General features: G+C 47.7%; 1 protein-coding gene across 1 annotated transcript; it reads left to right on the top strand.

Moving 5' to 3' along the window:
- Positions 1-1,892: 1,892 nt before the first annotated feature.
- LOC134572074 (ADP-ribosylhydrolase ARH1-like) lies at positions 1,893-14,203 on the top strand. Its single transcript, XM_063430881.1, has 8 exons — positions 1,893-2,101; positions 3,596-3,819; positions 3,980-4,078; positions 11,427-11,532; positions 11,660-11,739; positions 12,284-12,467; positions 12,555-12,769; positions 12,882-14,203. The coding sequence occupies exons 1-8, from the start codon at positions 2,091-2,093 to the stop codon at positions 13,037-13,039; spliced, it is 1,077 nt and encodes a 358-aa protein (XP_063286951.1). The 5' UTR covers positions 1,893-2,090; the 3' UTR covers positions 13,040-14,203.
- The last annotated feature ends 85 nt before the right edge of the window (positions 14,204-14,288 follow it).

Below are 14,288 nucleotides of genomic sequence, written 5' to 3'. Positions count from 1 at the left end.
GAAGTAAGAGGGAGAAGAGGGGAGCAGTGAAAAAAAGGTGTTGAAGTAAGAGGGAGAAGGGGGCAGTGAAAGAAAGGGGGTGAAGTAAGAGGGAGAAGGGGCAGTGAATGAAAGGGGGGTGAAGGAAGAGGGAGAAGGGGGGCAGTGAAAGAAAGGGGGTGAAGTAAGAGGGAGAAGGGGGGCAGTGAATGAAAGGGGGGTGAAGGAAGAGGGAGAAGGGGGGCAGTGAAAGAAAGGGGGTGAAGTAAGAGGGAGAAGAGGGGCAGTGAATGAAAGGGGGTGAAGTAAGAGGGAGAAAGGGGGGCAGTGAATGAAGAAGGGGTGAAGGAAGAGGGAGAAGAGGGGCAGTGAATGAAAGGGGGGAGAAGTAAGAGGGAGAAGAGGGGCAGTGAATGAAAGGGGGTGAAGTAAGAGGGAGAAGAGGGGCAGTGAAAGAAAGGGGGGTGAAGTAAGAGGGAGAAGGGGGGCAGTGAAAGAAAGGGGGTGAAGTAAGAGGGAGAAGGGGGCAGTGAATGAAAGGGGGGTGAAGGAAGAGGGAGAAGGGGGGCAGTGAAAGAAAGGGGGTGAAGTAAGAGGGAGAAGGGGGGCAGTGAATGAAAGGGGGTGAAGGAAGAGGGAGAAGGGGGCAGTGAAAGAAAGGGGGTGAAGTAAGAGGGAGAAGGGGGGCAGTGAAAGAAAGGGGGGTGAAGTAAGAGGGAGAAGAGGGGCAGTGAATGAAAGGGGGTGAAGTAAGAGGGAGAAGTGGGGCAGTGAATGAAAGGGGGTGAAGTAAGAGGGAGAAAGGGGGGCAGTGAATGAAAAGGGGTGAAGAAAGAGGGAGAAGAGGGGCAGTGAATGAAAGGGGGGAGAAGTAAGAGGGAGAAGAGGGGCAGTGAATGAAAGGGGGTGAAGTAAGAGGGAGAAAGGGGGCAGTGAATGAAAGGGGGTGAAGGAAGAGGGAGAAGAGGGGCAGTGAATGAAAGGGGGGAGAAGTAAGAGGGAGAAGGGGGGCAGTGAATGAAAGGGGGTGAAGTAAGAGGGAGAAGAGGGCAGTGAATGAAAGGGGGTGAAGTAAGAGGGAGAAAGGGGGCAGTGAATGAAAGGGGGTGAAGGAAGAGGGAGAAGAGGGGCAGTGAATGAAAGGGGGGAGAAGTAAGAGGGAGAAGAGGGGCAGTGAATGAAAGGGGGTGAAGTAAGAGGGAGAAGGGGGGCAGTGAATGAAAGGGGGAGAAGTAAGAGGGAGAAGGGGGGCAGTGAAAGAAAGGGGGGTGAAGTAAGAGGGAGAAGGGGGAGCAGTGAATGAAAGGGGGTGAAGGAAGAGGAAAAAGGGGGGCAGTGAAAGAAAGGGGGTGAAGTAAGAGGGAGAAGGGGAGCAGTGAATGAAAGGGGGTGAAGTAAGAGGGAGAAGTGGGGCAGTGAATGAAAGGGGGGTGAAGGAAGAGGGAGAAGGGGGGCAGTGAAAGAAAGGGGGTGAAGGAAGAGGGAGAAGGGGGGCAGAGAATGAAAGGGGGGTGAAGTAAGAGGGAGAAGAGGGGCAGTGAATGAAAGGGGGGAGAAGTAAGAGGGAGAAGGGGGAGCAGTGAATGAAAGGGGGTGAAGGAAGAGGGAGAAGGAGAGCAGTGAATGAAAGGGGGTGAAGGAAGAGGGAGAAGGGGGGCAGTGAAAGAAAGGAGGTGAAGTAAGAGGGAGAAGGGGAGCAGTGAATGAAAGGGGGAGAAGGAAGAAGGAGAAGGGGGGCAGTGAATGAAAGGGGGGGTGAAGGAAGAGGGAGAAGGGGGGCAGTGAATGAAAGGGGGGTGAAGTAAGAGGGAGAAGTGGAGCAGTGAATGAAAGGGGGGTGAAGTAAGAGGGAGAAGGGGAGCAGTGAGTGAACTCTAGGGGGTGGGGGAAGTTGCAGTAAGAGAGGGGGAGAGAGGGGGGCAGTGAGTGACCTGTTATGCAGACAGACAGAGGGTGAAGTTCACACATATACAGAGAAATACGGGAGGGGGAGGAGACGGAGAGACAGAGTTAGACTGACATTATTGCTTATACAGAGAGAGAGAGAGAGGGAGAGAGAGGGAGACCCCATTTAATTCGCCATCTACATCACCCAGAGGAAAGGGGTCACCATGGAGGACAGGTAAGTACCCCAGAACTCAACTCCCCCCCTCTCTTGACCCTGTAACTCCTGGGGTGCACCCCCCCCCCTCTGTTGATACTGTAACTCGTGGGGTGCACTCCCCCCTCTATTTATACTGTAACTCCTGGGGTGCACCCCCCCCCCCCTCTATTTATACTGTAACTCCTGCGGTGCACCCCCCCCCCCTCTCTTGATACTGTAACTCCTGGGGTGCACTCTCCCCCTCTGTTGATACTGTAACTCCTGGGGTGCAGCCCCCCCTCTGTTGATACTGTAACTCCTGGGGTGCACCCCCCTCTGTTGATACTGTAACTCCTGGGGTGCACCCCCCCTATTGATACTGTAACTTCTGGGGTGCACCCCACCCTATGTTGATACTGAAACTCCTGGGGTGCACCCCCCCTCTATTGAGACTGCAACTCCTGGGGTGCACCCCCTTCTATTTATACTGTAACTCCTGGGGTGCACCCCCCCCCCCTCTGTTGATACTGTAACTCCTGGGGTGCACCCCCCCTCTGTTGATACTGTAACTCCTGGGGTGCACCCCCCCTCTGTTGATACTATAAATCCTGGGGTGCACCCCCCCTATTGATACTGTAACTTCCGGGGTGCACCCCACCCTCTGTTGATACTGAAACTCCTGGGGTGCACCCCCCCTCTATTGATACTGCAACTCCTGGGGTGCACCCCCTTCTATTTATACTGTAACTCCTGGGGTGCAACCCCTTCTATTTATACTGTAACTCCTGGGGTGCACCCCCCTCTATTGATACTGTAAGTCCTGGGGTGCACTCCCCTCTATTGATATTGTAACCCCTGGGGTGCACTCCTCCCCTATTAATACTGTAACTCCAGGGGTGCACTCCCCCCCTCTATTAATACTGTAACTCCAGGGGTGCACTCCCCCCTCCCCTCTCTATTGATACTGTATCTCCTTGGGTGCACTCCCCCCTCTCCTCTCTATTGATACTGTAACTCCTGGGGTGCCCTCCCCCTCCCCTCTCTATTGATACTGTAACTCCTGGGGTGCTCCTTCCCTCTATTGATACTGTAAATCCTGGGGTGCACCCCCCCTATTGATACTGTAACTCCTGGGGTGCACCCCCCCCTCTATTAATATTGAAACTCCTGGGGTGCACCCCCGCCGCCTCTGTTGATACTGTAACTCCTGGGGTGCACCCCCCCTCTATTAATATTGAAACTCATGGGGTGCACCCCCGCCGCCTCTGTTGATACTGTAACTCCTGGGGTGCACCCCCCCCCTCTATTGATACTGTAACTCCTGGGGTGCATCCCCCCCTATTGATACTGTAACTCCTGGGGTGATTCCCCCCCCTCTATTGATACTGTAACTTCTGGGGTGCACTCCCCCCCCTCTATTGATACTCCTGATGTGCATGACACTCATTCCACCACAATAACTACTTATTGAATAAGTCCTTCTATTTGAACCTCTCTTGTGCCCCCCGTTACATTAACATTTAATTATCTCAGCCCACCACCCCGTGAACGCTATGTGTCCGCCATGTTGCTGAGCGGCGCTGGAGATGCTCTGGGGTACAGAAACCAGCTCTGGGAATACTGTAAATCCGGACCCCAAATCCACACTGAACTGCACGAGTTGGGGGGGCTGCCAAATATAAAGGCTGCCCTTCCTGATTGGCCGGTCAGTGATGACACCGTTCTGCACCTGGCGACGGCGGAGAGTCTGGCCACCGGTGAGGATCCATTTATTCCAGATAACCGATGTTTAATATTGTGTGTGTGTGTATTATATAGGAACAGCCAGCACTTTGTTTGAGGCTGTGTTTGGGGCTGCTTTATATTGGGGTGTACTATAGATTCATAGTGGGGTTCTGTTTGTTTCTGTTGATGCAGGGAAGGTGGAGGAAGAACTGTACCATGAACTCGCTACAAGATACATATCAGCAATGTCCGATATGGAGGGGAGGAAACCTGGGCCCACCAGCATTCTGGGTAAGTAGGGGGCCACTTCATGGATAGGGGAGGTTCATTGTGTGTGGCAGAAAGTCCAGCTATATATCCTGGCGGGAGTACTTCACATAGACAGTAAGTACAGCTATATATCCTGGTGGGAGTACTTCACATAGACAGTAAGTACAGCTATATATCCTGGTGGGAGTACTTCACATAGACAGTAAGTACAGCTATATATCCTGGCGGGAGTACTTCACATAGACAGTAAGTACAGCTATATATCCTGGTGGGAGTACTTCACATAGACAGTAAGTACAGCTATATATCCTGGTGGGAGTACTTCACATAGACAGTAAGTACAGCTATATATCCTGGCTGGAGTACTTCACATAGACAGTAAGTACAGCTATATATCCTGGTGGGAGTACTTCACATAGACAGTAAGTACAGCTATATATCCTGGTGGGAGTACTTCACATAGACAGTAAGTACAGCTATATATCCTGGTGGGAGTACTTCACATAGACAGTAAGTACAGCTATATATCCTGGCGGGAGTACTTCACATAGACAGTAAGTACAGCTATATATCCTGGTGGGAGTACTTCACATAGACAGTAAGTACAGCTATATATCCTGGTGGGAGTACTTCACATAGACAGTAAGTACAGCTATATATCCTGGTGGGAGTACTTCACATAGACAGTAAGTACAGCTATATATCCTGGTGGGAGTACTTCACATAGACAGTAAGTACAGCTATATATCCTGGCGGGAGTACTTCACATAGACAGTAAGTACAGCTATATATCCTGGTGGGAGTACTTCACATAGACAGTAAGTACAGCTATATATCCTGGTGGGAGTACTTCACATAGACAGTAAGTACAGCTATATATCCTGGCTGGAGTACTTCACATAGACAGTAAGTACAGCTATATATCCTGGTGGGAGTACTTCACATAGACAGTAAGTACAGCTATATATCCTGGTGGGAGTACTTCACATAGACAGTAAGTACAGCTATATATCCTGGTGGGAGTACTTCACATAGACAGTAAGTACAGCTATATATCCTGGCGGGAGTACTTCACATAGACAGTAAGTACAGCTATATATCCTGGTGTGAGTACTTCACACAGACAGTAAGTACAGCTATATATCCTGGTGGGAGTACTTCACATAGACAGTAAGTACACCTATATATCCTGGCGGGAGTACGTTACATAGACAGTAAGTACAACTATATATCCTGGAGGGAGTACTTCACATAGACAGTAAGTACAGCTATATATCCTGGCGGGAGTACTTCACATAGACAGTAAGTACAGCTATATATCCTGGCGGGAGTATGTCACATAGACAGTAAGTACAGCTATATATCCTGGCGGGAGTACGTTACATAGACAGTAAGTACAACTATATATCCTGGCAGGAGTACTTCACATAGACAGTAAGTACAGCTATATATCCTGGCGGGAGTATGTCACATAGACAGTAAGTACAGATATATATCCTGGCGGGAGTACTTCACGTAGACCGCAAGTACAGCTATATATCCTGGTGGGAGTACTTCACATAGACAGTAAATACAGCTATATATCCTGGCGGGAGTACTTCACATAGACAGTAAGTACAGCTATATATCCTGGCGGGAGTACGTTACATAGACTATAAGTACAGCTATATATCCTGGTGGGAGTACTTAACGTAGACAGTAAGTACAGCTATATATCCTGGCGGGAGTACGTTACATAGACAATAAGTACAGCTATATATCCTGGTGGGAGTACTTCACGTAGACAGTAAGTACAGCTATATATCCTGGTGGGAGTACTTCACATAGACAGTAAGTACAGCTATATATCCTGGCGGGAGTACTTCACATAGACAGCAAGAACAGCTATATATCCTGGCGGGAGTACTTCACGTAGACAGTAAGTACAGCTATATATCCTGGCGGGAGTACGTTACATAGACAGTAAGAACAGCTATATATCCTGGCGGGAGTACTTCACGTAGACAGTAAGTACAGCTATATATCCTGGCGGGAGTACTTCACATAGACAGTAAGTACAGCTATATATCCTGGCGGGAGTACGTTACATAGACAGTAAGTACAGCTATATATCCTGGCGGGAGTACGTTACATAGACAGTAAGCACAACTATATATCCTGGTGGGAGTACTTCACATAGACAGTAAGTACAACTATATATCCTGACGGGAGTACTTCACATAGACAGTAAGTACAGCTATATATCCTGGTGGGAGTATGTCACATAGACAGTAAGCACAACTATATATCCTGGTGGGAGTACTTCACATAGACAGCCAGTGCAACTATATATCCTGGTGGGAGTACTTCACGTAGACAGTAAGTACAGCTATATATCCTGGTGGGAGTACTTCACGTAGACAGTAAGTACAGCTATATATCCTGGTGGGAGTACTTCACGTAGACAGTAAGTACAGCCATATATCCTGGCGGGAGTACTTCACGTAGACAGTAAGCACAACTATATATCCTGGCGGGAGTACTTCACGTAGGCACTAAGTACAGCTATATATCCTGGCGGGAGTACTTCACGCAGACAGTAAGTACAGCTATATATCCTGGCGGGAGTACTTCACGTAGACAGTAAGTACAGCTATATATCCTGGCGGGAGTACTTCACGTCGACAGTAAGTGCAGCTATATATCCTGGTGGGAGTACTTCACATAGACAGTAAGCACAACTATATATCCTGGTGGGAGTACTTCACGCAGACAGCAAGTACAGCTATATATCCTGGCGGGAGTACTTCACGTAGACAGCAAGTACAGCTATATATCCTGGCGGGAGTACTTCACATAGACAGTAAGTACAGCTATATATCCTGGTGGGAGTACTTCACGTCGACAGTAAGTGCAGCTATATATCCTGGTGGGAGTACTTCACATAGACAGTAAGCACAGCTATATATCCTGGCGGGAGTACGTTACATAGACAGTAAGTACAGCTATATATCCTGGCGGGAGTACTTCACATAGACAGTAAGTACAGCTATATATCCTGGCGGGAGTACGTTACATAGACAGTAAGTACAGCTATATATCCTGGCGGGAGTACTTCACATAGACAGTAAGCACAACTATATATCCTGGTGGGAGTACTTCACGTAGACAGTAAGTACAGCTATATATCCTGGCGGGAGTACTTCACGTCGACAGTAAGTGCAGCTATATATCCTGGTGGGAGTACTTCACGTAGACAGTAAGTACAGCTATATATCCTGGTGGGAGTACTTCACGTAGACAGTAAGTACAGCTATATATCCTGGTGGGAGTACTTCACGTAGACAGTAAGTACAGCTATATACCCTGGCGGGAGTACTTCACGTAGACAGTAAGAACAGCTATATATCCTGATGGGAGTACTTCACGTAGACAGTAAGTACAGCTATATATCCTGGCGGGAGTACTTCACGTCGACAGTAAGTGCAGCTATATATCCTGGTGGGAGTACTTCACGTAGACAGTAAGTACAGCTATATATCCTGGTGGGAGTATGTCACGTAGACAGTAAGTACAGCTATATATCCTGGCGGGAGTACTTCACGTAGACAGTAAGTACAACTATATATCCTGGCGGGAGTACTTCACGTAGACAGTAAGTACAGCTATATATCCTGGTGGGAGTACTTCACATAGACAGTAAGTACAGCTATATATCCTGGCGGGAGTACTTCACGTAGACAGGAAGTACAGCTATATATCCTGGCGGGAGTACTTCACGTTGACAGTAAGTGCAGCTATATATCCTGGCGGGAGTACGTTACATAGACAGTAAGTACAGCTATATATCCTGGCGGGAGTACTTCACGTTGATAGTAAGTGCAATTATATATCCTAGCCGGAGTACGTCACATAGACAGTATGTGCAACTTTATATCCTGGCGGGAGTACTTCACGTAGACAGTAAGTACAGCCATATACCCTGGCCGGAGTACGTCACATAGACAGTAAGTGCAGCCATATACCCTGGTGGGAGTACGTCACATAGACAGTAAGTGCAGCCATATACCCTGGTGGGAGTACGTCACATAGACAGTAAGTACAGCCATATACCCTGGTGGGAGTACTTTACACAGACAGTAAGTACAGCCATATACCCTGGTGGGAGTACGTCACATAGACAGTAAGTGCAGCTATATACCCTGGTGGGAGTACGTCACATAGACAGTAAGTACAGCCATATACCCTGGTGGGAGTACTTTACACAGACCGTAAGTACAGCCATATACCCTGGTGGGAGTACGTCACATAGACAGTAAGTACAGCCATATACCCTGGTGGGAGTACGTCACATAGACAGTAAGTGCAGCCATATACCCTGGCGGGAGTACGTAACATAGACAGTAAGTGCAGCCATATACCCTGGCGGGAGTACGTCACATAGACAGTAAGTGCAGCCATATACCGTGGTGGGAGTACGTCACATAGACAGTAAGTACAGCCATATACCCTGGTGGGAGTACGTCACATAGACAGTAAGTGCAGCCATATACCCTGGTGGGAGTACGTTACATAGACAGTAAGTGCAGCCATATACCCTGGTGGGAGAATGTTACATAGACAGTAAATGCAGCCATATACCCTGGTGGGAGTACGTCACATAGACAGTAAGTGCAGCCATATACCCTGGTGGGAGTACGTCACATAGACAGTAAGTGCAGCCATATACCCTGGTGGGAGTACGTCACTTCCATGTGCAATAAGTGCTGCTATATACCCTGGCGGGAGTACGTCACATAGACAATAAGTGCTGCCATATACCCTGGCGGGAGTACGTCACATAGACAGTAAGTGCAGCCATATACCCTGGTGGGAGTACGTCACATAGACAGTAAGTACAGCCATATACCCTGGTGGGAGTACGTCACATAGACAGTAAGTGCAGCTATATACCCTGGTGGGAGTACGTCACATAGACAGTAAGTACAGCCATATACCCTGGTGGGAGTACGTCACATAGACAGGAAGTGCAGCCATATACCCTGGTGGGAGTATGTTACATAGACAATAAGTGCTGCCATATACCCTGGTGGTAGTACGTCACATAGGCAATAAGTGCTGCCATATACCCTGGTGGTAGTACGTCACATAGGCAATAAGTGCTGCCATATACCCTGGTGGGAGTACGTCACATAGACAATACGTGCAGCCATATACCCTGGTGGGAGTACGTCACATAGACAGTAAGTACAGCCATATACCCTGGTGGGAGTACGTCACATAGACAGTAAGTGCAGCCATATACCCTGGCGGGAGTACGTAACATAGACAGTAAGTGCAGCCATATACCCTGGCGGGAGTACGTCACATAGACAGTAAGTGCAGCCATATACCGTGGTGGGAGTACGTCACATAGACAGTAAGTACAGCCATATACCCTGGTGGGAGTACGTCACATAGACAGTAAGTGCAGCCATATACCCTGGTGGGAGTACGTTACATAGACAGTAAGTGCAGCCATATACCCTGGTGGGAGAATGTTACATAGACAGTAAATGCAGCCATATACCCTGGTGGGAGTACGTCACATAGACAGTAAGTGCAGCCATATACCCTGGTGGGAGTACGTCACATAGACAGTAAGTGCAGCCATATACCCTGGTGGGAGTACGTCACTTCCATGTGCAATAAGTGCTGCTATATACCCTGGCGGGAGTACGTCACATAGACAATAAGTGCTGCCATATACCCTGGCGGGAGTACGTCACATAGACAGTAAGTGCAGCCATATACCCTGGTGGGAGTACGTCACATAGACAGTAAGTACAGCCATATACCCTGGTGGGAGTACGTCACATAGACAGTAAGTGCAGCTATATACCCTGGTGGGAGTACGTCACATAGACAGTAAGTACAGCCATATACCCTGGTGGGAGTACGTCACATAGACAGGAAGTGCAGCCATATACCCTGGTGGGAGTATGTTACATAGACAATAAGTGCTGCCATATACCCTGGTGGTAGTACGTCACATAGGCAATAAGTGCTGCCATATACCCTGGTGGTAGTACGTCACATAGGCAATAAGTGCTGCCATATACCCTGGTGGGAGTACGTCACATAGACAATACGTGCAGCCATATACCCTGGTGGGAGTACGTCACATAGACAGTAAGTGCAGCCATATACCGTGGTGGGAGTACGTCACATAGACAGTAAGTGCAGCCATATACCCTGGTGGGAGTAAGTCACATAGACAGTAAGTGCAGCCATATACCCTGGTGGGAGTACGTCACATAGGCAATAAGTGCTGCCATATACCCTGGTGGGAGTACGTCACATAGACAATACGTGCAGCCATATACCCTGGTGGGAGTACGTCACATAGACAGTAAGTGCAGCCATATACCGTGGTGGGAGTACGTCACATAGACAGTAAGTGCAGCCATATACCCTGGTGGGAGTACGTCACATAGACAGTAAGTACAGCCATATACCCTGGTGGGAGTACTTTACATAAGACAGTAAGTACAGCCATATACCCTGGTGGGAGTACTTTACATAGACAGTAAGTGCAGCTATATACCCTGGTGGGAGTACTTTACATAGACAGTAAGTGCAGCTATATACCCTGGTGGGAGTACGTCACATAGACAGTAAGTACAGCCATATACCCTGGTGGGAGTACGTCACATAGACAGTAAGTGCAGCCATATACCCTGGTGGGAGTACGTTACATAGACAGTAAGTGCAGCCATATAGCCTGGTGGGAGTACGTCACATAGACAGTAAGTGCAGCCATATACCCTGGTGGGAGTACGTCACATAGACAGTATGTACAGCCATATACCCTGGTGGGAGTACGTCACATAGACAGTAAGTACAGCCATATACCCTGGTGGGAGTACGTCACATAGACAGTAAGTACAGCCATATACCCTGGTGGGAGTACGTCACATAGACAGTAAGTACAGCCATATACAGTGCTGGGAGTACGTCACATAGACAGTAAGTGCAGCCATATACCCTGGTGGGAGTACGTCACATAGACAGTTAGTACAGCCATATACCCTGGTGGGAGTACGTCACATAGACAGTAAGTACAGCCATATACCCTGGTGGGAGTACGTCACTTCCATGTGCAATAGGTGCTGCTATACATATCCTGGCGGGAGTACTTTAATAGGTACAATTCATGCTGCCGTACTCCCAGACGGTAGTGCATACTGTGTGCAGTAGATCCTGTAATATTCTCAGATAAGAGTTCTTTACTGACACCGTTAGTAATGATCTTACCATTAACACAATAATTACAGCGTTGGATAACGACAGCGAGATGTGTCTGAGCGCTCTCTTTGCGCAGTTCTAATGACTCGTTCCCTCTGTGCAGGAACCTCCCAGCTGCGCCCAGGAGAGCCTGGAGGGTACCGAATTCCTTTTAACCCCACGGGGACTGGCTGTGGGGCAGCAATGCGCTCTATGTGTATCGGGCTGAGGTATGTTCTGATTGTGGAATAATGTGCTGGGTGCTAGAGTTATGTGAGGTGGTTGTCTCTAGACTGAAAGGTACTGCCCCACGTTGCGGTGGCAGGCGTGCTATTACCTGTGATATACTGTCTCCAGGTATCCACGGCCCTCGGAGCTGCCTCTTTTGGTCGCTGTCAGTGTGGAAAGCGGAAAGATGACCCACAATCACCCTACAGGTCAGTCTCTCCAAAATGTAATCCGTCCTCGTAACTCGGCTTATAATATCCTTTACTTATTAAATAGCAGCATCAATTATAGGCAATGTCTAAATATTCACAATGGGAAAGTCTGTGTCCTCATGGCTTATAGCCGATCCTATATATAATATAATATGATATAAAGCTAACAACGCGTCTGATATCTACAAAACAAAGGCCAATCTTACTGGTGGACGCAATAAAAACTGTACTAAGCAAACTATATTTCGTGTTTTTAAGAATGATTTGTTAGATTATGAGTGCCAATCATTTAGATTTGTATTATGGTCTATAAACCAGACTAGACCAGAAGTATATGCACCATATTTCATATATTGAAATCTTCCCTAATGTGTTTTCTATCCTGGATACACAGCCTAGAACGGGCGCTCTCTGATATGGAGATTTGCCATTTCTAACACACTCTGTTCAATCTGTCATCATGTCTCCAACACGGTCTCATCGTACACATTATTTGTTTAACATATTCTAGCTGCAAAGCATTGTCATTTGTTTTTCTCAGGGTACCTGGGCTCCCTCGCCTCTGCTCTGTTCACTTCTCTATCTGTGCAGGGGGTCCCCCTGGAACTTTGGGGTTCCCGCTTGCTGGAGTCTCTGCCACTTGCTTTTGAATATGTAAGCTGTACTGAGCCTGGCGTACAGTCTCACTTGGACACATGGGACTACTTCCGGGAGAGCTGGGAGAGGTGAGACACATCCCCCACAAATTTACCCCAATTCTTCAAAGTTACATTGCTATTCATGGCAGGAAGCTGAGATATTCTTCTGCCTAGGTACCTGAGGGAGAGAGGGCTTCTCCAGGGATCTGGGCCAGCAGTCTTTCCAGCTCAATATGGACCTGCGGAGAGAGATGCAGAATATGCCAAGTGGAGCTTGGATGGTTGGGCAGGAAGGAGTGGGCACGATGCACCGATTATTGCCTACGATGCATTGCTAGGAGCCGGAGACTCCTGGGAAGAGCTGTGTAGCCGTGCCATGTTTCATGGGGGTGAGTTGGACAGAAGTGAAAGTCAGCTATGAGATCCTTGTTCCATTAAACACTCTGATACTCTGTATGTTCCAATGATCTATCTTTATGTTTGTTTCCCTTTTCTGAGCAGGAGACAGCGATTCGACAGGTGTGATTGCTGGCTGCTGTTGGGGTGTTCTCTATGGTCTTGCTGGGGTCCCTAAAGGGAACTACAATGAACTGGAATACAAAGAACGTCTGAAAGCTGCTGCAGAATCCTTACACAAGCTGGCCTGGAAGGGACATTAAATATGGATTCAAAGTGTTACAATTTCATCTAATCTGTACCGCCACCTGGATGGGCCTGTACCGCCACGTATACTGTCAGCCACCTGGACGGGTCTGTACCGCCATGTATACTGTTAGACACCTGGACGGGTCTGTACCGCCATGTATACGGTCAGACACCTGGACGGGTCTGTACCGCAACGTATACTGTCAGCCACCTGGACGGGTCTGTACCGCCATGTATACTGTTAGACACCTGGACGGGTCTGTACCGCCATGTATACTGTTAGACACCTGGACGGGTCTGTGCTGCCTTAAAAACTTTACTTGCTGGATGATATCTCCTTGGAACAATCACATTGCTGATAGACTCCCCTGTCCTGGGTGGATCTTTACCTCCCTAAAACCTTGACTAGTAATAGCAGAGTCACCTGGAAGGATGATTTAATAACACATTAATTATCAAATTCCCAACTGAATGAAATCGTTCAAGAACCGCAGTCACACTGTACACCTTATGTGAATACTGCCACCATATGAACGGCTTATCCCAGTGCCTAAATCCTTACTCTGTTGGCCACATGAGTAAGCAGCCTTGTTTTCTAAGCTGAAAGCTAGGTGCAGATGCCATAAATTTACTAAAGGTTTACTGAATAAAGAGCATATTGGAATAAATCTCCTCCTAGATTGTCACAGCTTGGCTATTCTAGCCTCAGTTTTGCAGTTCGGCTTATGACACTTCATTTTAGAAAACGCCACTCTGTCTCATAGATCGTAAACTGCACATAACCAAAATGGTGGGTTATGAACCCAGACAGCAGACTCAGCGTTTATTGCCAGGTAACAATGGTGGCCAAGTTCTTTAGATGTACAGCTCCTCCTCCTAGTGGCCTGAGTGAAAAAAAATTCATTATCTTTGCAAACTTTAATAAATCATGTACAGTGTGACGTCAGCCAAGAGTTTTTTGCTCTATAACGGTTTATGGTGATTAGGAAGGAGAAATTGTTACTTGTTCAGAAATATTTTTGTGTTTGTCTCTAGTGTCCAGGTGAAATCATATATTTGTTTACTAAATGATCTCATTGGTCACTTTCCGTGTCCGTCACTGAGGTTTAATAGAGAATTAAAACTCCCATTTTGGGGTCCTTGTCTGATTGCGGGCCCCTGTTAGTTATCTGCCTTTACCTCCGTGATGACTATTGCAGTGAAGTTCTCGGTGTATTTCTTCCCAGCCCTGATTGACACTGAGCAAACTACAAATTACTCTTT

Source organism: Pelobates fuscus, chromosome 8, assembly GCF_036172605.1.
Source record: "Pelobates fuscus isolate aPelFus1 chromosome 8, aPelFus1.pri, whole genome shotgun sequence".
Classification (NCBI taxonomy): Eukaryota; Metazoa; Chordata; class Amphibia; order Anura; family Pelobatidae; genus Pelobates; species Pelobates fuscus.
The sequence above is the reverse complement of the archived record's forward strand: the minus strand, read 5'-3'. Positions and strand labels throughout refer to the sequence as shown.

What these genes read in the sequence shown, in the direction of transcription:
- LOC134572074 (XM_063430881.1), top strand. An exon ending in GACCCACAATCACCCTACAG is followed by an intron (nt 11,740 to 12,283) that starts GTCAGTCTCTCC and finishes TGTTTTTCTCAG; the next exon opens with GGTACCTGGGCTCCCTCGCC. An exon ending in TTCCGGGAGAGCTGGGAGAG is followed by an intron (nt 12,468 to 12,554) that starts GTGAGACACATC and finishes TCTTCTGCCTAG; the next exon opens with GTACCTGAGGGAGAGAGGGC.